This window comes from Cephus cinctus, unplaced genomic scaffold, assembly GCF_000341935.2.
Source record: "Cephus cinctus unplaced genomic scaffold, Ccin1 Ccin1_scaffold0997, whole genome shotgun sequence".
Taxonomy (NCBI): Eukaryota; Metazoa; Arthropoda; class Insecta; order Hymenoptera; family Cephidae; genus Cephus; species Cephus cinctus.
The window spans coordinates 861,922-884,728 of record NW_014333542.1 but is presented as its reverse complement, the minus strand read 5'-3'; the positions used below and the strand labels follow the sequence as shown (position 1 = coordinate 884,728).

Genomic DNA, 22,807 nt, shown 5'->3' with positions numbered 1-22,807 from the left:
CCCCCCCTCCCCCCCCCCATCGACTGATAAATCACCGCGACTTATCTATCGATAAGGAATGCCTGGATTCACACTGTCAGTATCCTCGCTACATGTTGTTAGTTTGCTGGCTCTCCTCTATCGCTCACAATAATTATGTACAAGTACCAGCTTTTGCACAAACCAACATTTTCGACATGGCCGTCGTCCGTCTTGTTCGTTCCGAAGAAAACTTTGATCTTTATTTTGATCCTGTTGGTTTTGAGTTTAGTGGGCATCCGATGGATGGTAATTATATTTTATGTTTCATCAGCAAGATCGTTTTTTTTTTCAATATCATAAAAGACAAGGTGAATTTAGTGAATTTTGGATATTACAGAAAAATTCGGAATTAAATAAATTCTACAAGAATCACGCGTTGAGGTTACGAAATTTGAAGTATCCGAATCAACCGAGTGACGAGCGTCTCGACGCCTGGCGATTAACTGACATTTATCAAACCCACATATTTTCGGCTTACTTTGACGACCGACCGGACGTCCTCCTGAAAGAAATACCCGAGGCACTCCACAATCGAGTTCCCTGGGCGATGGTGAGTTTGGATGTTTGATTGACGTTAAAAAAAGAAAATTTATTCCTTCATTCTCAGATCAGGATCATTGGTATAATTCGTTTGGATCTAGAAGACCTACCGCTGACCTGCTATTACGAGTACGTAAAATCTTCGGATGGCAAAAAACATTTTATCCTGAAAAGAGCGAACGCGAGGATCAAGCCAATAGCCAGAGATGAGAATTTCCACATGCGCTACATAGCCGCTTTTATCCTTTGCGAATTTCCAACGGGCGACGACACGCGCGGTCTGACGCCCGTCGGCGTGACAGTGTCGAAAAATTACACGAGAGGATACTCGGACTTCGGGAGGGAAGACTTCGTCGCCATTCGTTATCCCGCTGACGGATTTAACAGCGGGAAAAGAAAGGAGGAGAAATTTATGGCCGTTTGCGTTCCGTCGTTTCACCACAAGTTCAAAAATTCCCCGCAGCTCATTGAATTCGTCGAATTCTATCGAATGATGGGCGCCGATCGTTTCACCTTCTACAACGGGTCCATCACGCCGGAAGTCGGCCGAGTCCTCGACTACTACAGCGAACTCAACGTGACGAAGGTGCTGCAATGGCGACTGCCGCCCTATTATATTTTCGAGAAAACCATAAGGGTCGACGGGCTTTTCGCATCCATTAACGATTGCCTCTACAGAAGCAGTTCGTATATGAGATACAAGTACGTAGCCCAAGTTGACGTCGACGAATTTATCGTTCCTAAGAGACATGCGAATTACATGGAAATGATGAAGTACCTGGATCCTCCCAAAGGAGAAGAATCAAACCGAGCGGCGTCATATGTCTTTAGAAATGCTTTCTTCTATCTCATGCACGAAGACGACCCAGTCACTCAGAGCGCTGGTGGGTAGTTAGATTTTTTTTTTTTCTTAATTTTTGGATAATTACTTTTTTTTTTTTTCTTAATTAAATTTCGCAATTCTTTTTAGATATACCAATTTTGTATTTGCACGCGAAAACCATGAGATGGCCGCACACGAATATTATGCACGACCGTAGTAAATACATAATTCGCGGACAGGACGTCGTGGAAATTGGGAATCACCGAGTGTGGGATTTCAGAAAGGGTAACAGTTCCTTTTATCGGAGAGGTAAGCGCAGACCTTTGCTATCTTTCGAATAAGAATCCATAAGAGGAAGTGATCTGATAAGAATTGCATTTCGACAGCATTCGAGGAGGTAGAAGTCGATCCGGATGTTGCGTCGTCGCATCATTACAGATACTGCGAAACGGAAGTGGAGACTTGTTGGCTGAGGTCCACGAGGAGGGATACGAGCGCTCATAGATTTACCAAAGAACTTGGGAAACGAGTGGCAAAAGTTTGCAAGGAGATCTTCGAGAATGGTTGCCCGAAAAATCCGCATAGCAAATTAGCGCCGAAATTATCAATATACTGAGATGTCCCATGAGAAAAAGTCAGCTCCGAGACTTTTGCCAGATTTACGGTCTAATCGTAAGGAAAATTATGACGCGATCATTTACAATTATTTATATATCCGCGTAAACGCGTATTACGCGCTGATTAATTCGGGCAACTCGAAAATGCTCTCGACATACTCTGACGTCATTGCCCAAAGAAAAGATTCAAATGCGCGCAGCAGCGGGATGAAAAAAGAGCCTTAGGCGGCCGAAACTCAGCCAGCAGTAAAAGGCGTTCTTTACTGCGAGCACCGAACTCTCAAAATTCATAGAAAAACAAATTCATTTCGTAAGACGTTCTCTCATCGTATTTTAAAGTGTTAATTTTATTCGCTTTTTTTGGTTTTTTTTTTTTTTTTTCTTAATTGTCATAGTACCTAGTCACAATCAAGCATCACACGCGTATCGATCATTTAATTATAGAAGGAGAAAAAGTATAAATTAATAAAGAAAAGTACCTAACGATATATACAAGACGAACTATCTTTATAGTTTTGTAAAAGTCTCCACATCTAAAATTTTAATCGCCTTATCCTATCTTTTTACAACCATCGGGATAAATACCTCTATTGTAGATTAGATAGGAATATCGTTGGAAACAAGAGCAAGTGTAGAAAAATATATATTTTTTTCCTACTGAAAATGTAATTTCAAAGATTTCAAATTGATTCTCTTCGATAGCGCCTCGCGTTGTCTAAGCTTGGAAAAGTGTCGCTCGATACTTGCTGGCAATATAGATATACCTACGGCAGGCATCGCGAGCACGCGGTCGATTGGCAAAAGTTTACGTCATAGAAAATCGCCTAATCTCGCCTTTTTCTCGACTTATCTTATCTCAATGTCGTAACAGCTTCCGGTGAATTCTAACGTCACGTTGACATCGTGCCGCGATCCGTATACCGTAAATTTCTCATGTCCTTGAAGGAGTTTGAAAAATTTTCGAAAAAAAAAAAAAAAAAAATGAAATGTAGAAACGGGTCTCGCAGCTAAGGAAGGGCCGCATCCGACCAGGTGAACGGGTCTGGGAAGAATAAGAAGAATGACAGCTCCGATACGTTCCCCGTATACCAGGCAGTTCCCCCACTTTCGAGTATCGACCACCGAGCGCTCACTCACACGATACAGGTACATTAATCAGTACATTAATTAATCAGTAATCAGTAATTAATAATTAATCAGTACAGTACATTAATCAATAAAACAATACCTGTGTCAATCCGATGACAAAGCGATGTAAAATTAATAAAATTTCAAAAATGTAATCATCGTAATTATATGAATTGGACTTTCGATCGCATTATAATGCTAGTCCCACGATATTACATTTTTATTTCATTGTCAATAGCAAAGTACAGGCATACAGACGTGTCTACAGTCACGGACTGATATTTGATAATTTGAATGATGAATCGGAGCGGCTGAGAAACGTGGCGGAAATATGAAGGATTCGACGGGCGCGTTTCGAATTCATTTTGGAGCGAGGGCCGTGGGGGCCGACTGAACTTATAACGGGCGTCCCCGTTAATAACCGGCAGACGCGTTTCGAAGCCCGAAGAAAAGTTTCTACCGCCCCCTGGCCCTTCCTCCTGCAAAGGGCAGTTGTCCTTACCTTGGGAATAAATCGGGAACTCCCCGTCGCTGTGACTGTGCGTCAACATCCTCGAGGTGTAACACTGCCACAGTGCACGTTTCCGGGACTCATCGGTACTTCCGTTAACCAGTTCGACTTCCTCTCTCAGATTGCGAAAATTGGCCATCTCGTGGTGCCGACGCTTCGCTTATTCTTATCGATCACTCGCGATAGCCGATTCTCGCGGATTCGTGATCTCGAACTGGAGACGGCAATTTATTCGGCATATCTTCACGTGACTCGTTCATCGATTTTATGCAGCTTTCTGTAAAAGCTGCGACTTTAGACTTTAATACGGGAAGAGTCAAAATCGCGCTACAGTTTTACGGCAATAATTCATGTACGCGAGATCGAACATTTTTTTTTTGTTTTCATGAGACGATTTTTTTTTTAGAAAATATTTTTTTATTTAAATCTTTTCAGCTGATTTACCTGTGTATAGTTTCTTTTTTTTTTTTAATTATTTTTCTCTTGAAACGGTTCAGCCTCTCGATGAATCATTCGCGAGAATCATTTATTAATTTGGCACAGGGACAAGAGATGGCAGTCGGTGAATGCGTATTATTATTGTTATTACTGAAAAATGGAAGGTCGATACGTAATAACTTCGGTGGGAATTACGAGCGATTACCTTTGGGAAACTGTCGGCTGATGGAGATTATTCTTGACAGTTTTTCGTTCTTTTTGTATTTTTATTTCGAAAAGACTAATAACGCTGGCAAGGACTGATTAATGTTTGAGCTTTCTCTGCTTTTTACATTTCTTTTATTTCTCGAAGCTCCTTGCCTTTTTCGTCTATTCAAGAGCAAAGATACGCCGTCCCTCTGCTCTGTAATCGTTCGCCTGTCGCGGGCTCGCGCCTTGCTAATTTAGTCGTTCTACCAGACGCGCACTAAAATATCAGGGGGATAAATTGAAACCGCGCCTTTGTTGGGTAACCCATGAAAACACGCCCTATAATATCCGACTGCTACCCGATTACATTTTTTTCTTCTATTTTCATTGACTTCTCGGCTTTTTTTTTTTTATTAGCCAATCTTCCATAAAATTTTAATTTGCTCATACACGTCATTCGATTATACTTTACGTGTCGATTCACTTACGCACGTAAAATCGACGCAAAGCGATCAAACGGCTTTAGCCGATAGGAACGAAGAAAATTTATATAAAATTTTTCGAATTCAGATTCATCGAAATACGCAATTAAATTAATCTTGTAAACGACACAAGCGAATCCTCACCAAAGTATGACAGTGCATCAGTTTACCGATACTGAACGGTATGCATAAAAAATAATCGAGTTATGAAAACAGTCCATTTCCGTTTTTCATAGTCAAAAATTAGCGACTGCGATTGTGCGAATTACTGGAAAAACTTGAAAGATAACTTTTTGTTGTACCGCGTTATCACTGATAATACCGCGAGTTCGTAGGAAAATAATAAACAGAGACGAGTAAATTAATCGACCTAGAGTATCGTAAGAATGAATTTCGAAAATTTCCAAAATTCCCACCGAAATCATGTGCCGATCTTCCATTAAAAATTATAGTATTCACACAATAATATTATATAGCCATTATTATTATTATTATCGAACTTGAATTAAAAAATGGACAGCATCACGATCACTCCAGGTCACAAGAGGAAACGCACAGTGTTACCTATTTGACGCGATTTCCGGTAAGAAATCCGCGTGCGGATTCGAAAACCCGGGCAGGAAGATCCGAGTGACGCGCGAAGGACTTTCGTCCAGGACGGGTTCGATGCGCGCACTGGGATGAGAGAGTCGCGAGGCAACCCGGAGGAGAGTCGGTGGTACAGGGGAGCGAGTGAGCGAGAGAGAGAGAGAAAATCGAAACGGCGCAAGCTTAGCTTTCCCGGCTTCGGAAACGCAAGCTCTCCTCGTAGAGGAGGTTGCACGCAAACTGATAACTGGGCTAGCGCAGCCTGGGCTTGGCCTGGAAAAACGCTCCAGGACATTTGGATGACCCACTTTTCGAAATCCTCGAGCTTTTCGCCTGGCCTCTTGGTCCTGCAGTCGGCAGGTACACTGGGATCATCCTTATCAGGACATCCGGCCAGGAATCCCTCGAGAGGACCCAAAGACCCAACTGAACGAGGATGCTGGAATTTGAATTGAAAAAAAAGGAAAAGAAATGTAGATTCCAGACGCGCGGAGTCCGTCTCTGACGTCTTGGACGCCGTCGCGACGCTCGGCTCGACCGAGACAATTACACTGGGACACCGAGCAGCTCTCGTCGGTTCTGCGATTGTGAAATTCTTTACTATGAGGTAAACAATACTCCACGCGAAGCAAGCTGACACCGGGATGAAATTGTGCCCTGGACCCGTTCTCGGTCCACGTTCGATCGCGTCGCCATCTCTTTCACGAAGACACGAGCTTCCGTGGGAAAATACAAGATGCAAATTCGGAGCCCGCAAGACGTGGGATTTAGGATTTAGGTCGAGTTCAGGGTCGAGGATTTTGTTCCGGCAGGGGTTCGGGCTTGGGCCGGGTAGGGGGCGACACTCCGCAGCCGTGGTTGCGCTGGAAACTCCCGAGGACGTAATTCCGGCGACTGTCGCTCGATTACGCACGAGACCAGAAGCTCAGACGGTTCGGACCCTGGGGTTAAAGGGTCTCGCAGCCTCCTCCTGTATTTTGTATCCTCCGTCATCCCCACCACACAAATAGGAAGTTCAGTCGTGTCGAAATACGGCGCGGAGTACTTTCGTCACATGAGAATAGACCCGCATCCTCTCTATAATCGTTCGCAGGCATAAACATCGCGTGGATACCACATATGGCTACGTTAATCTATGCACGTGCGAGAGTGAGGGGGGAGGCCGGTGGGAGGCTGGGTCCATCAGCGCAGGATCAAAATCCTCTCGGTAAATTCATTCCTTTGACAGTTTAACATGTAAACAAAGCGCCGGCGGATTTGCAGGCTCGTTTACATTGGCGACGACTCCAAATATTACGACGAGTTGTGCAAGTGACTCCGCGCGACGTTTATTTGACTAGCGGTCCAGAGGCGTCGGAGGCGTCGGAGGCGTCTTCAGCGACTCCAGGAAGTTCACGATAGGTTGCTATTACTCTCATAATTATCCTACAGTACTGTGGGGCTTTGTAAAAGGGGATGATAGTTCGAGGGTAACTGTCGAAAGAGAGTTTGCAGCTTCCGTGTAGGGATACGCTGGCGGATTCATCTCTGAAATTAACCTTCCCCCCCCCCCCAAGCCCCTATATCCTAACCCACTTCTGTTGCTACACCCTCACCCTTTTCTACCCTTTACAACTGCCAAGGGTTAGGTCTCCAGAAAGGCAGCCTTATCCGGCTGAATTCCAAAAGGAACTTCCAGCTCCTGGGTAATACCCTTTTCTTCCCTATATTGGTCCAAGGGAAACAACCCTATCGGAACCTACAAAACAATAATCATTTACTCCGTGGACCCTCAGATCGTATCTGTTAGGGGGTTAGTAGGCTGCATCAAAAAAATGTTTCCAAAGGCAGCTGCAAAGATCATCTCGGAACGTGTAGAGCTAAGGGATGGTTTTGGTAACCGAGAGAGAAAATTCAAAATTCATCCCCACGGTCAACCGGATGAAGAATATTGTCACAAAGGTCCTAGGAGTAAAAATAATATCCTCTTCCATTTTCTTCTCAGACTTTTCACATCCCCTGGACCAGATCTTGAGAGAAGTCTAGGGGGATAGGAGGGGCGGGAATGGGGGAGGTCCAGCGACAACAGTAAAAGAAACCCCAAGGATTGATCCTGGTGTAGGTACGGTACTGAGGTTGCATGTCGAACTTTCGAATGCGTTGAGGGTGGATTTTTGAAAATTCATGGGAATCGAGGGTCGAACTTCCGCTTCCGTCTTTGACTTCTACATAAATATACTTAATACAACCAATAGAGAATTTAACGAGGACGTAGTTTGTGAACTCGTTCGTCCCGTTCTAGTTGATTTTTCCCTTTTATCCAGGAGGTCCTTTTACGATGTAGGGACGAACGCTCGCGGAATGCAAACTGCTTGCTCCTTTCTTTCCAGACTGTACTTCGTCTGGAATGTGCACCAGTCACGGGATCTTCCCGAGGGATGGCAATTTTCATATTTCAGAAAATGTATTTCTTAGCTTTACACAGAGAGTCGCTTTAACAGCATTTTTATTCCAGCTGGATTGAAAGTTTCATTTTAAGAGTCTGTGTATGGAGGTTTCAGAAAAAAAACCGCATAGGGGAGAGAGAGAGAGAGAGAGAGAGAGAGAGAGAGAGAGAATAAAAGACGAGCATCAAATCAATAGACATTTTGGTAAACATACAAGGGGAGTACAGACTTTTGAAAAAGCCCGAAGTACTTCCAGTTTAGTTACGCAAGCACATTTCCGGACTGCAGCTTAAATATTTGCCAAGGATCAAAAAGATCCTGAAGTATTTCGTAGTAAAGCTACAGCCAATACTTTGGGTGAAATAATTTAGCGTTTTAAGCAGGCAGGAAATACGTCAAATTTTAAACATACTCCCAAGACATCCGGTATCTGTTTTTCAATTCAATGTGAATCGTCCACTTCTACTTTTTCATCGGCTGATTGCAAAAGTTACGCAAGAAGCAAAACTTTTGGGGATTTTACATAATCCATCTACCCTAGACTGTTACTCGTGTCTTTCGAAAGGAGCTTCTCATCGGAGCTTTCATCTCGACTCGTGTTCAATCAACGTCAGATATCTTCGTTCCCTGCGAATTTTTATTTCCATCAGAGAACGGCCTCCCGTCGATACAATTCTTTCTATTCTCGATTAAATTCGCGGACGAACGCAAAGAAAGCATTAAGGAGGTACATGGGAATAGATTGCCTTGATTGTATGTATACATACACTACATGTATTGCCAGTCTGCTTTTTGAATGGACTCCGATATGATCTAGAGTATTATTTCCAGAGACATTACATGGTAGAAGAGTCGGAAATGAATGGGAATTTAAAAATAAATATGCGTTCACTCACCATTGTCACCGTTAATCTGTGATTTATTTTGTTCCTTTTCAGTCTTCTCGTTGTGCGCGACCTCGTGCGTGTGTTCCTCCGCTAAAAAAAGACATGAATCAAAGCAAAATCTCCACGTCAAGTGATAACGATTATCGGACACGAAAGTCCTCCCCATTTCCGATACCATAGGAATCGCGAGGTGTTCAAGTGAATCGAGCAACATTAATGGATGCGACTATCATCATTTATTGAAAATAATCAATCGATTGGAAAAATATAAATTTTATTAATTAAAGTTAAGTAATTCGTTCGTATCACATTTACGGTTGCACTTGCGTATTACGAGTGAAACGATTTTGGCCGAATCTATGTCTTGAAGTATCGCCGGATTTCTGGCGCCTTGGAGAGACTGTACAATTCGCGATTGCATTCGCCAATTCGTCGCACGGTTCTTATAGGCAGCATCTTCAGAATATGTAATTTTATCTCGACGGGTAATCCCTGAAGGCTAGGATTAATTATTCCCTCATCCTGAAGAAGATCCGTGCGCAACGGTGTCGTCAGGCCATCCTTAAACCTATGATTATTTATATTAACCATCACGAAGATATGAAGCTCAAACGATTTTATGAGATTCTCTACCTAAAGGATAATTCTTTGAGATTGATGTAACGACCGGCAAGATCACTCGAATGAGGGTTAAAGTATTTCAGCGTCTGAATAGCCATGTTGTAGCCGGTTGTAACATTTTCGGAAGGCGGAATTAAATTCACAACCAAGACGTCTCCGGTGGGAATGGCGATCAGTTTGCATACTTTATGCGGTAGAATTGGCAGAGATAACTTCATTCTGTAGATGCCATCTTCTGTCTTCAACTTTTCGGGAATTTTCAGTAAGTCCGTATGCCATCTAGAATTGTTATAATAACAAGTAATATTTTAGAGGAACATTTGAACGTTTGATTCAATGTTTATGTTTGTGGTTTACCGTTTCACAGTATTGTCGACTGTCATCTCGTACGGCCAAAAACCTGCCTCCGCCAATAAGACGATCAATGCTGCCATAAGATGATCGTGATGACTGGCATTCCTGGGCAGACTCGTCATGAGACGTTCGAGCACTCTGGACAATTTAAAGGGCGTGCTTTCTTCTAGCAGAATGGGCTGATTCATCTTCGATTCGAATAGTCAACAAGAAACCTAACCTCACGACACTCACCCTTTGCGTTGGTAACCATACGCGAATTTGTTGAAAATTCTATATTCAGAAAACACAGACTATTTTACGACGAGAAAAATTACGTGCATCATAGCTTTTTCAATAAAATTCACTGATCACTTACTGGTATATATTTGAAAAACTGTTGCCACTTTGCTCAGCGTCTGGAGCAACGTTTTGCTTGATGCACTGTCATTCATAAGGAATTTTAGGTTATAGCTCTGATACCGTTGGCCGGTAAAGTAGATACAATTCAAAGCGTTTACCGAAGGTAAGTTGATCAGAGTTTCTCACAGAGTCGATAAAGAAAAATCAAATTTAAAGTATCGTGGTTTGGCAAAGTTTATCGGGAGAAAAACTTTTACGTCCCTTTAATCTACCCGTTATTTCTTGGAAGACGGTACCAAATAAAAATCGCAATAGTACCTGCGACAATGTTATTACGGATATCAATACTGGTTGCGTAATAAAAAATAATTTTTACTGACAAGATACATGGTCACATCCATTTCAATTAGATTATCCTTTATGATAAAAGCTGATAAGTTATCCCAACTTTTCAAGGATAATAAAAAAACAGCCGAGTGCACATAGCAACAATTATGTACTTTCTCTGGGATACTAACATTCAAGGAGACAATGATTTATCCATCTTTGCAAGTAACCGTTAAACACTCGCATTTTTCACTATCCAAAGGCAGTTGATGGTAGGAGTTCGTTAAGTTGTGCTAAAATTTATGCGAGTGTCTGACTGTTCCTGTGAATATAAAGGACGTTTTTTTTAGTCCAACTAAGCGAGGGGATAATTTCGCCAAGTTCCCTCTGAATAGGTAAACGTGTACGAAGGCGTGAGATAACGAGTGGGAAAGTGAAGTCATGTGCACACGGCCAGCTTTTAAGATGGTACGATAAGGACAAGCCGCGTGCAATAATGCTGGAAATTCATTCTTAGAGTAGAAAGATTTCAGTAAAGTCTTACGCTTTAATAACGTCTCCACTAAGTATGAGTTTCGACTTCTGGGAAGTGACAAAGAATTCTCTTGAAAACTTGTTAGAGCCAAACGAACAAGCTTATGACTGTTTCCTTTTTTCTCGCCTTACATTATTTCGAACAGAATTGCCACTGTATTACTTATTCAGCATATACAGTAACTTTTACGTACGCTGCACTTGTGACATGGTTAATTTTCAAGACAGTCCAGTAAAGTAATTGAAAGATTTTATAGGCTCAGGAATTCGTTGAAATTCGTTGAAGAAAAACACATAACGTAACAAATTAGTTAATTAGTGAAACTGAGCGTAAACGCGTAAAAAAGGTATTTTCATGATACGATACACTGCCGCCAGAAGTTTGACAAGCGGTCGTCCAACGCGGGTGCCCCTTTAAAGAATTTACAAAGCCCCAGGCAAATTCTTTGAAATTCTTGAGAAATAACTAAGACAGGACACACGTGAATGTCTTTTTTATACGAACAGAGAATCCGGAATGATTCAGTCGTGACATCATTCGAAATCAGGGCTGACTCGAGTGGTCGTTTCATGATTTACATTTATTTACTTGTGAATGTCCTTAAGGATCGAGTCGCCTACACTCTGTACACTCCTGAAATTCAGTGGCTGTGCTTTATCGCGATGCTGATTGTTGCCAGAACAAACGCAGCGAAACGATTAGCGCAATCGGAGCGAGATGTCTTTTATCGATATGAAATTTTCCAGGTGCCCTTCGAATCGTAGTCACTGACTCTCCGTAAGGACATTCGAAACAGCTCCCGAAATAGTAACCGTAGTGCCATTTAGATACGCTCCTGTCCGGCATGCAAGAGCGCTCCGTACCACTTGTTGCATGGTCGCGCTCTACACTGCTCTACACTTCTGTTTGGATAAACTGGTTACGAACTGGGACACAATATGCTGGGAGCGTTACGTACCAGTCGGGCCCAGGGCCTGTTCACGCTCCTGGCTTGACAGCTGTTGCACCTTTGGCTGACCACGAGACACGACACTTGATAGAACACTTGACACTACCGAGTCCTCCGATTCGGCCATTTTCAGGTTAACTCGCGTTAACCTACTCGCGGCTCCTTGGCTCGCCACATTCGAATCCAAAACTTTTCGAAACTTCAATAAGCGACTCCTGATACCGTTTCTTTTAACGCGCGGGAGATGGCGCACGTTTGCCAAAACGACACTAGCGACGCTGCACAAGAATTTCAGAAACATCGAGGATTTACACTGGACGGAGAACAGGATAACCGAACGGAAAGAAATCATTTTTTCATGTGAACAAAAGGTAAATAACATAGCAGTGAACAGAATACAATTCGTACAATTATCTAGAGTAGACTTTGACATTAAATTGACGCGGGGCATGTGACGTTTAATGACGAAAATATGATTTGTCGGGTCGGAAACTATGCAGGGGACAATTAGCACATTCCGACACTTTAAAACATTTACTTTAACAATCGGTTAATGTATTTGCTGCAGGTAACGAGACGGTGCTGTGTCCTGAAACGGCGTAAGGTAAGTCTGACACATTCTGATGCCACGTATCCAACTCGCAAGAGTAACATTCGACACTTTTCAAAGTTCTCGTATAAATAGTGGATACTCCTCCTATAATCATTAGCCGGTCTCCTATTTTAAAGAGAAATTCTTGTTACCGACGAATGAGAAGGTAGAAAGCGTTCAAACAAAATTTACCTATCGACGCCACATTGTGTCCATGTCTCGCGAACGAAATTTTCGCCTGCTGGCGCCACAGGCACAAACTCGGATCCCACATATCGATGTTATTCATACTTTCCGTAAAATTCTCGTTTCCAAATGACGAACGAGCGTTCCCAGCACCGCCGATCAAGTAGAGGCGTTTCGCCAGAACGTAAAGAGACGCGAAACACGTCGATGCTCTCAGAGGTTCAGCCTTTCGCCACCTGCAAAGATTCTTTTTATTATTAACTGTCATTTATTCTACACGGTCAAGAAGAAACCTCACAGATTTTTTGGAGGATCGTAACACTCCACTTCTCGCAATAGGGGCTCTTTTTTCGACCTGGTCATTCCTCCAGCAACCCAGATTAAATCCTGATACTTCGCACTAGCCAAACCAACTCTGGCCGTCTGCATGGGTTGCACTTCTTGCCACTTTGATTCGTTTGGATCGAACACTTCCACAGTCTTCAATGCGCTGTCAAATCATTGAGCGTTTCAACGATGATTTTTTTTTCAGATTGATCAATTAACTCTTTTTTTCTTTTATTCTTTCACTTACATTCCATTCCTGTCTTGTCCACCAATCGCATATATTTTTTCATGACTCACGACAAGACCAAAGTTTTTTCTCGGTGTCAGCATATCAGGTTCACTGAACCAGCATCTGGTAATTGGATCGTAACTCCAAACAGTATCCATCACCAGACTTCTTTTGTCATTCTCACTATCTCGAGGATCCGCACCTCCTGGTTCGTGATAACAGACACGGAAGGAAAGTTCTAGAAGCCTCGAGAGAGAAACACTTCGGAGTCTTTTACCGACCTGCTAAGTAGATGCGTCCCTTTAGATAGGCAACGGAATGATGATGTCTCGGTTCTGGTATTTCGCCAACGAATTCCCATTCGTTTTTTATCGGACTATATCTGTACATATCTTTTCCGGTATTTCCGGTACAGCCGTATTCTTTATTAGGATCAATACCACCGAAGACGAGCACAGCCTCTCGTTCCCGAAAAAATAAAGAGTTCTCCAGGTTATCCATGTTGAGATTGGTACCGAGATTAGGATGCTGAACTCTATTGACAGTCATTGTTATCTCGGTAATGTTATATATATTTAATTATAAAATTTCTTTGCTTACGCCAATGATCTATCGTGACTCGTATTGTCGGTGCGAAAATGAACTTCTCTGGATCTGGGTTTAGGCCGATAGAGATTCTTGTTAGGGTAACTGGGATCTCCGTAGGTCTCTTTGATCTGAAGATCAACCAAAGACTTTTCGCGAATTCTTGGCGAAAATAAGTCATCCGTATCCGTATTATCGGACACGGATACGGAACTGAATCTCGCATCGCAGTTATGTGAAAATGCTGGAACTTTTATAGTCTCAAGAGGCTTCGCAGTAACGACCTGGTTCGCTGAACTCTTGAACAACGGCGGACCTTGCGTTCGTGGATTCTGCTGGGAACGTGGGGTCGGTCGAGGCGCAGTCACGTCGAACTGGAACGACATGAAGAAGTGGTAAAAAAAAAAAATAAAAATAAAAATTCGAAATATTCTCAACCGATAAGGAACTATCCAGAGTCTGGAGTTTAGAGAGAAATTAACTCTTAGTCCTTGGAGGTCCTTGTGCAGGTCGAGTCTCTGTGTCTGACCAGGGTAATCTCTACAGTTTCCGGAATTCTCAACTGCCCCACATGATTCTCGTCTCTTCCTTCTTGGACTCCAGGAGTTTTCCATTCTTTCCACTTCCGTTATTCCCGAAGTCACGAAACTCGTCGAAACTCTAACCGGGTCCATCGGCTTCTGAAGACATCCTTCCTGATCACCGGGCGCAGACAGCAGTTCCGCTACCATTTTGGCCTTTTGTTTCTCATCCGAGGAGGATCTTCTCATCTGGAAACATTCCTCTGCGTATTTCCAAGCAATTCGTGGGAATTTCATAATCTCATCTCGTTGCGGTAATTCGTTGAGGTTCAATCTGACCTTGAATCCTCTGTAGAAGCTTTGAATCCTGGTCGCAGCTTCCTCTTCCGATTTGCAAGACGATTTGCAAGCTCCCGGCTCGTCTACAGGGTGTCCTACAATTTTTGGATATTTTCTAGGATACTTTTTCAAGGGAAGCAGCGCGTTTCTTAGTTCCTGGTGATGACGTTGAGCATCACGTGGTATCTCCTTTTCCGTGGTCAATTCCTGCGGAGAAATTTATTAATTCGAGAGTGAAAGTCAGGATCGATGAAAAAAAAAAAAAAAAAACGGTACCCGTGAACGATCTTCCTGATTGCGTGACTCCTGACTTGCTCCTCCTGGATTCACCGAATTGTAACTCGAATTTATCAAGGTCTCACCGTCGCCGTGGAAATTCGCTTTCACGTTGTTCAGCTCGTTTGCCTCCGTTTGGCAATTGAATTCGGCTTTGTTATTCACCTGCTGATCACAGAAGCAAATTTCAATTATTATATTAATTTATTTGCAACGTCTCAAGGCAAAAGTTATGCGCTGTAAGTGCATGCTCGAGGAATGGTGGATCAGTCGATGCAATTCTTATGCAAGATGTGGTTTTAGAAAAATGCTTTAAACGGTTTTTGGATTTTTTTTTCTTATTTTGAGCGTACTTGCAATTATGGCGTTAACTCTGACCTTGAATTATACCTATATACAATGTGCTCACTTACAGGCACGTGGCTTACCTTGAGAATTTTACTGTTATTCTGAAAAATTACCAGAATTAAAAGGAAAAATTGGATCAGTCTATTTTGACGGGACTTACCGGATCATTCTCAAAAGATCATTATCAAGAAAATCTCGGGGAATCTTGCTGAGCGGTTGACGCGCTTTTTCAAAATGAATGAGAGAGACAAATAATTTTTTTCACGGAATCATATATTCCAATTTTCAAAAAAAAAAAAATGTAATAACCAGGGCTTAGAGAATATATATCTATATGTATGTCCCATAGAAAATAATAAATTTGTACAAAAAAAATACACAATCTCGTCCTGAAGGAGATTCTTCATCAGCGAGTCGTCCTGTTGATAGGGGCGTCGTTAGGCGTCGGGACGTCTATCTTACTCACCCCTTTGCTATTCCTATCCAAACTGCTCAGATAGTGATTCAAAATTTCTGGTGACATCATCGCACCCCCTGGTCCACTTGCAGGAAAGGCTGGCATCCGCCCGTTGTTCCTGAAGGTTCGCGAGGGGTGGTTCGGCGCGTCACCCCCTTGGCCTAAGAAGCGTAGCTGATTTGAGGACGAGGGTAGAAAATTGGCTTAAACTTTTCTTAAGTAACGAGGGAAGTGGCGGGAAGTGGCGGGAAGAAATTTAAATTCGAAATTTACATTGATCCTCTCGAGCAGCAGCGAAACAGATATAAAATGGAAATCCTCCCTTAGACGAATATCAAAGCGTTTTAATATTATTTTTGTTCTCTGCGGATTTCTCAATTTTTTCTCAAAATTTCTACACCCGATTGAATAAATATGAATTTCCACGTGTATCCAGGCTACCTGAAATATTTAGTCCACTGGGACTTTGTGAATTAACCACCCTCGTCCTGGTGACTGGCGATGGGGAATCCTTGGGGGGTGAATTTGGAGGGGTTGGTCTCACCCTTGTTTTACGAGACTTTAATTCCGATATCTTCGTTTTCTGGTAGTCCTCAAGGTACACAAGAAATTCTCGATAGGTCACGTAATTCTGTGGGAAACAAAAAATGACTCCGCTCGCATTGGGATACGTGGGGAAGTTTACGAACTAGGGGATGACTTTTATTGGCTCTCAGTGGATCCCTTGGTTACCTTGTCTTCTCCGGCCCAGTTCCGGTTCGTAGGTTCCGTCAGACCCAACAGATCGATCCATCGATAATAATCCTGGGACTGATTTCCGTACCAATATTTGATTATAACAAATCTGCAAAAAAAAAAAAGATAATTTCAATAAAGTATTTCACTTTATTAAGAAGAATAAATGAAATTTGAATTTCATCGGAGATATACGAAAATTAAATTTATCGAATTTCGATATTCCATCTAAATTAATTTTTTTTAGGAATTTTCAGCGAATCTCTTGTTCGTTTTAAAATTATTTCTTTGCGCATTGATTTATTGGATAGCGGCTAATATCACGTAGGAGATTTTCTTACGCCAAACCGTCGTCCACCATCTTCTGTATCTCTGGGTAGGACATGAGTTCCATGAATTCTGGATTTTCGGGATTTCTCTTGACGTCAACTAACTGCCAAGGCGCTATTAAGCCGAAACGGACGCATTTCAGTACTTCTAACATATGTTGCCTTTTGTTATCCCAATCGTGCATCAGCCATCTGACTGCGGACATGAGTACTTCCATTTCGCTAGAGAAACATTGAAAAATCCCGTCAGTCAAGTGATCGAGGATAATTTTGTAAAAATTATAAAAGAAAATAACGAATTTACCTATTCACGCAAATATAATTAGAACGTAACAAGAGGCAAAGTTCATCCACGTCCAAATCAAGAAAATCCTTAGTGCTGACGAGCATCAGGAAGAATTTCATGATTCTGGGTACCATAAGCTGCATGACTGCGGTGTTGCCAATTTTTCGTGCTTCCAGGTAAAGCAAGAAGGCCGTGTCCTCGGAAAAGAGTTCGTCGTTATCGATAAAAGCCCAGCATTGTTCCTCAAGCTCTGATAAGACAAAGAGAAGTTTCAAAACTGAGATTAAAATTTTTATTAAATTTTTTACTTGAAAATTGGAAGAAAAAAAAAAGAAAAGAATTATAATCACCTTTAATTCCAAGATATTGAGCAGCAGTAAATATCTCGAGGATGTTATCGCGTCTCAGCAAATGGCAGCCGTCGTTGTTAGCGCTGATCATCCAATCGTAGATAATCGAGAAGGCCTTGGACGTTACGCTGCTCTGCAAGATACTCATATATATATATATATTAAATATGTTTAATAACTCCAAAATACAAGGAATTCCACACATCGGACGATTTAGACCATAAGGGATGAATAAACAGAGAAAGTTTCTCCCAAGGGTTTCAATTATTTAAATTATTAAAGATTCCTTGATCGATGTCCAAAGAATATATTCGGCGTGTAAAATAGTCGCTTCTCGTCGTGCAGTGAGGTTCCTGTATCAGGAGTGTTATTTAAGAGTCTCCATTCATCCCCCAAGCAAAGAGAGTCAAGTATAGCCCCTGACGGGAAGGGATGAAAGGAGTCCAAGGTCGGCTGGCTTCGAGCCACAGATATGGAGGGGACTGCTTGATGCTGACACAAGAGATTGGGGTCGCTACCAGTAGCCACCCCTGTGTCACAACCCTTGTCTATCCACCCTCAAGAGCGTTTCTGCTAGAACGCATTGAATTCAGGATATATGGAAGACTCGGAATACACGTAGACGCGTGAGCCTCTCGCATCATTACTTATATCCTAACAATAAGCCTATTTGTTTTTCTGTATCCACACACATATAACCAATCAGCAAAACCATTCAGATCTTGGATATAGTCGATTTACTTTTGCTCCATCGTATATCTTTTCACTCTATTTATTCGATTTCGTTCATCCACTCGTATTTCAGATTGAATTTTATTCTTCAAAATATTCGATGCCTTCGCGGGAACCTGATTCTGGATCCGTGTAGAAGGGCTACGGAGCCGAAGGGGGCGAAAGGGGGCGAAAGGGGTCGGAACGGAGGAGCTGCAGGTCCGAAATAATCGTCGAGCGTAAAATCGGATTAAGCGACAAAAGGACTTTATTCGCGATCCGGCATCCTATCCTTTAACCAATAAATCTATAATATATTTTGCTAGGGTCTGATGCATCGCCTGAGCCGTCCCTGAGTAACGAGGCTGGAAAAATATAAAAAGTCAGTCAGTCAGCGGGAGATACCTGGAGGGTGGAAGATCGTATCGTCCCTTGCGAATGGAATTTCGGTAGGATAAATAGCCAGGACTCCCACGTCTCGTGCGTGGAAGAGCCTGATAATATTGAGGGTAGCTCTTAAGCAGGGAAACGGTCTAAGGGTGCAGTTAGAACTTTCCGGCCCAATGAAACGCTATGGGAGTCGAGGTACGTCTGCCAGGGTAGTACAAGACAGAAACAGGAGAAGATAAATATTTGGCTGGGTCTGAGTAAGCTGAGCTTATTCAGGACTTCCAGAGGTTCGCAATGACCTTGAGGAGATGCCAAAGGGATGGAAATGAAGATCTCGTAGAGGAGTTGTTAATTAATTGCGGGGTTAGGGGTTGGGATGCTGCGACCTGGGCGTGTGCCTCGATGGAGCACACGTGATATACGTGCCTAGCTGAATCTAATAATTTTTGGATAATTCAATTATTTTTTAAGAACTTTTCCAAAATTGAATCTCCCACTTAACGAGTCCCTGCTATTTTTTTTTTTCATGCTCATTTACGATACGACTTTCTGGGATCTGCTCGCTTTGGTCCAATAGCTAGAATTGCTTGAGGATGATTACGTCTTCAGGGACGAACTCACCTCCGTCAGGTCCACCTCCTTGTCGTTTCTTTTATCGAAGTAGCTACTGTAGCTCTGCAATACGAGAAGATGACAGTGAAACTCATCCTGGCCTAGACGTACTATGCAATCAGCGTTCCTGCAAGAGTTTAGGAGTTTACTTGGAAATAATGAGACTCCTCGAGCAGACTTACATATAGTTTGTAATACGCCTGGCAAGTTCCTGGTAAAGATTTGTCTTCTCTGGAAGAATAATATTCTCCCAGTCTATTGGCTGTTCTCCAGTGAATCCTAGCCTGGTAAAAAAAATATTTCGAAATTTTTCAACGAAATCTCAAACCGATTTTTTTTTAACGCACGAGGATAAGGGAACTTCGGTATAAGACGACGTCTTGACACTCGATGACGAATGCACAGTCTGCTTTTGGTCCATGGCTTCTTTCTGATGCGTTTTGCTTCTGTGAGGTTGAGTTTTGATTCTGTGCTCGTTATCGGAGCGTGAGAATTTCTGTTGCGCCTAAAGTACAAAAATCCACGTTAGGTTCTTTTTTTTTTAACTGATAGTACTGGCCTACCTGTGCTTGACTCGTAATCGAACTACTGAGCGAAGGTGGAAGGTCTATAGTAGGCCTACTCAATTCGGCCTTAACGTCGACCTTGGCGTGTCTAGGGTCAGCCACTAGGACACTGACCTTCTTGGACTCAAAAACGACCTAAAAAATTCCAAATTATTTTCAATTGAATTTTGCTAAATTTCACCCAAGACTTTCATAGACTCTTCAGTGAGACCTGATTCGGAATGATCTTCAAGTTTCCGCTGGGCGTCGCCTGAAACGGAAAGACTCTCTTGTTTTCCTCTGTATTATTTTCTCCAGGGTGCATCTGCGCCTGCTGCATCAGAGTGCCTAATCCACCGGCAGGATAATGATCCCGATTTATAAATTCTTCTCTCGGCAGACTGTACCGGCAAACAACGTCCTTAATTCAGAAGAGAATGCCGGAAACGATCATGAGGAATGAGCTACCTCAAACGATGAGCCATTTGCCTCGAGCCAAAAGCCAAAGGATCAGATGGACCGCATTGCTCCTTGACAGTCCTTCTGGTCCTTAAGATCCCGTAGGTTCCTCTCTGAGACTGCTGGACCGTTTGGGAGCTGGACCTGCCTCTTCTGGATGAACCCTCATGCGCTCCCAGGGGTACTTCCTGCCTCTCGACTCGCCACTGATCTCTCTGTGCCAACTGGACCAGTTTACTCTCTCGAACGCCGCTCGCGTTTTCCGTCTCTTGTCTTCTGCCTCCTTGACGATATCTTCGCACCCTCTTCCGTCGTAACGACGTCCTCGGGGACGGAAGATACTGGAGTTTTCTAGATAGAAAATAATACAGTTTGACAAAGTGTTTGTTGTCCTGAGACCAAATTATACCTGGTGGACTGATCTCTATCGGGATATCCCGAGGAGCAGATCTTAGGACAGAGCGTATCCTCCGACTTGGAGCTGCGTACAAGGGATCTAGGAGATCTAGGCGATCTAGGAGGCGTCGGGGATTTTCCGTGATACAGAACGACCACGCTGCTCTTGCTGTTCTCTTCCCGTGGATAAATCGAGGATGCTGATTGGTCCTCTCGTATCTCCGAACCGTTGATGTCTGCTTTACGAAATATGGATTAACGAAATTTTCCGTAATTTTGAAAAAACTTTTTGCCACGAACGGCAGCACCGTCCTCCGTCAAGTTTTGGGAGGCAATGTTATCTCCCGTGTAAATATATTCTGGTGACTTACGCTTCCTGGCGTGGTGACGTATCGCTTTAATAATGCGGGGCGTCCCCTTGCCTCTCCTGTGTGGTTACGAAACGCTCGAGATGGTTAGAAGGTTACGGAGCCCGTCCGGCGACGGAGGCTGCTGCCTGCCTTTATCTAGCTTGCAACTTTTATAATTACCGAAGTTTGTTGTCGGCTTTGCCAGTCGGCCCTTCGCCACTGGAGTACCTCGAGTCGGCAAAAGTTACTTGGTGCTGGGATCAGGACGCAACCATGGCGGGAGTTACGCGGGGAGGTACGGAAGGTAAGTAAAAACTTGAAAAGGTATGATGCAATAGGAGGGGGTGGGGGGAGGAGGGGCGGGGAGGGGGCGGGGGGGTGAGGAGAAGGAAGAAGGTGGAAAACCAGAACAACCTTATTCAGCTACTTAAAAACTTTCTTGACAGCTATTTGACCCGTTCTCAATTTTGACCTTCGACCTTCTTTATCTCATCGCCTACCTCATACTTATGTGGATGACCCTTCACTGGCAGGCACTGGAGACTCGTGCTGATTCCTCGTCCCGACGTAATTTTGCTGGCAGCACTCTTTCTGACCGTCACTGAAAGAGAAAGCTCAACGAGTCCTGAAGATGCGCACCCGGGGCGAGCTTTCTCGGTCAACTTACATCACTTACGTAATTTTGTCCCGACAGTGTCGGGAGCCACGGACGCACCTGGAGCTCTCGGCTTTCTCCCGTAGTCGAGAAGACTGGGCGAGTCCTCACGTGGATGCGACGCCGACCGTCGCGATGAGTCAGGATGAGCTGGTCCCGGTACTCTGGTTTTGCGAGGGGACAGACAAGAGTCAAGTCCAGGCGGAGGTTTCTCGGGGTAAATAGTCTGGGGGACTTGGATTACTTGGCTACCTTGGGTTTAGTAGGTCGAGTTCTGAGGACAAGCAAGAGTCTTCTTGAGTGGACGTGGAGGAATCTAAATGTTCCTAGAGGGTGGGAGGGACGAGAAGGGGCTTGTGAGATTCGATTTGATTTACTGGACGGAAGCTGCGGATTATATGGCTGCGCGATCAGGGTGATGGGGATGATGGGGATGATGGGGATGACAGGGGTGGATCGTCTTATTTTGGCGAAAGCGTCGCGGAGCTGAGTGGGTACCTGATGACAGTGGCGAGCGTGTCCCGTGGGATAATACAGAGGACGATGTCCTTGCGCCAAGGATAACATTTCCTGGAAGGATACTCACGTCGTAACGTATCAAGCCTCTTCGCATGATACGCGTCGCGGCGACCGAACGAAGGCCACTCGCACGACTCGCCCGATCGCTCGTGGCCGCTGACCCTGGGGACTTTTTCAACTGGGATTCCAAATGTGGACCTGGGGATTTATCCCGTGCGAGGGGACGCCGTGACGTTTGAACGGAGGAACCGGAACATTTGCCAAAATTCGGCGACTGCGATCGCGAGTCCTTGGAAACCAAACAGGGAGAAATGCGACAAAGGAAGGTGCGATTCCAGATGTTCTTTCGCGGCTGATTGGTCGCCGGGAAGCGCCTTTCGAGTAGGTGCAGCTATGGCCATTAGGGGTTGGTTATTACATTTGTAAAATGCCGAGCAAGCAATTTCTCTTCGTCGAGGGTAAATTCCGTTGCGATGTGAGTTGAGCCTTTTTTTTTTATCGACCGGTGTGGCATACCTTTAGGAAATTGCTGTGTGTAGGATAACCGCTGAAACGACCTGTAAAATATGGCCTATGGCAACCCTCGTTTCTAGTCCATCTCGACGCATCCCCTTCAGTCTTGATTCGTAGCAGGCAATGGCCATCGGACTAAAGGGGAAGACACGCAACGAGTAAGGGTAGAAACACGTGTTGGCGCTTATTTGTTTCATTCAATTATGCAAATAACAATATACCCAGAGACAACAAAATATTTTTCCTCGGGTCGGGGAGTTGTGTACTTAACAGAAACAAACGCTCGACGGAATCAGGAATAAATTGCAGGAATGCTGCG

General features: G+C 43.6%; 4 protein-coding genes across 11 annotated transcripts in view; 1 reads left to right on the top strand and 3 right to left on the bottom strand.

The window, feature by feature from the left end:
- Window positions 1–11,976, bottom strand: part of LOC107271579 (phosphatase and actin regulator 2) — a 113,676-nt gene extending 101,700 nt beyond the window's left edge. For 2 of the 5 annotated variants that reach the window (XM_025088814.1, XM_025088815.1), the window contains exons 1-2: window positions 11,788–11,976; window positions 8,660–8,740 (exon numbers count right to left, since the gene is read on the bottom strand). In XM_025088814.1, coding sequence (XP_024944582.1) covers window positions 8,660–8,740; window positions 11,788–11,905 — 199 coding nt within the window. In that variant the 5' untranslated portion in view covers window positions 11,906–11,976. The remainder of the gene's footprint in view (window positions 1–8,659; window positions 8,741–11,787) is intronic. The other 3 variants (XM_025088812.1, XM_025088817.1, XM_025088813.1) reach the window with 3 other exon arrangements.
- Window positions 90–2,489, top strand: LOC107271581. Its single transcript, XM_015747758.2, has 5 exons — window positions 90–267; window positions 359–571; window positions 629–1,445; window positions 1,532–1,693; window positions 1,771–2,489. Exons 1-5 carry the CDS (start codon window positions 136–138, stop codon window positions 1,998–2,000), a joined length of 1,554 nt encoding a protein of 517 aa, XP_015603244.1. The 5' UTR covers window positions 90–135; the 3' UTR covers window positions 2,001–2,489.
- LOC107271584 lies at window positions 8,864–10,222 on the bottom strand. The gene is made up of 4 exons (XM_015747761.2): window positions 9,984–10,222; window positions 9,629–9,898; window positions 9,284–9,550; window positions 8,864–9,218 (listed from the first exon to the last, which is right to left on the bottom strand). The coding sequence occupies exons 2-4, from the start codon at window positions 9,811–9,813 to the stop codon at window positions 9,008–9,010; spliced, it is 663 nt and encodes a 220-aa protein (XP_015603247.1). The 5' UTR covers window positions 9,814–9,898; window positions 9,984–10,222; the 3' UTR covers window positions 8,864–9,007.
- Window positions 11,977–12,179: 203 nt separating the features above from the next.
- Window positions 12,180–22,593, bottom strand: LOC107271498. 4 transcript variants are annotated; one of them, XM_025088808.1, is made up of 30 exons: window positions 22,492–22,593; window positions 22,043–22,366; window positions 21,709–21,782; window positions 21,478–21,620; window positions 21,302–21,402; window positions 20,982–21,055; window positions 20,823–20,878; window positions 20,465–20,687; window positions 20,065–20,406; window positions 19,829–19,997; window positions 19,615–19,752; window positions 19,399–19,556; window positions 19,234–19,335; window positions 19,061–19,178; window positions 17,339–17,471; window positions 17,007–17,238; window positions 16,715–16,924; window positions 16,371–16,482; window positions 16,080–16,269; window positions 15,648–15,799; window positions 15,247–15,282; window positions 14,834–15,001; window positions 14,558–14,764; window positions 14,180–14,467; window positions 13,713–14,071; window positions 13,394–13,647; window positions 13,131–13,317; window positions 12,855–13,046; window positions 12,563–12,792; window positions 12,180–12,496 (listed from the first exon to the last, which is right to left on the bottom strand). In XM_025088808.1, exons 2-30 carry the CDS (start codon window positions 22,067–22,069, stop codon window positions 12,318–12,320), a joined length of 4,854 nt encoding a protein of 1,617 aa, XP_024944576.1. In that variant the 5' UTR covers window positions 22,070–22,366; window positions 22,492–22,593; the 3' UTR covers window positions 12,180–12,317. The 4 variants fall into 4 exon arrangements, with proteins under 4 accessions (XP_024944576.1, XP_024944577.1, XP_024944578.1 ...); XM_025088809.1 differs by having other exon boundaries at window positions 12,317–12,496; window positions 15,262–15,282; XM_025088810.1 differs by lacking the exon at window positions 15,247–15,282 and having other exon boundaries at window positions 12,317–12,496.
- Window positions 22,594–22,807: the final 214 nt, after the last annotated feature.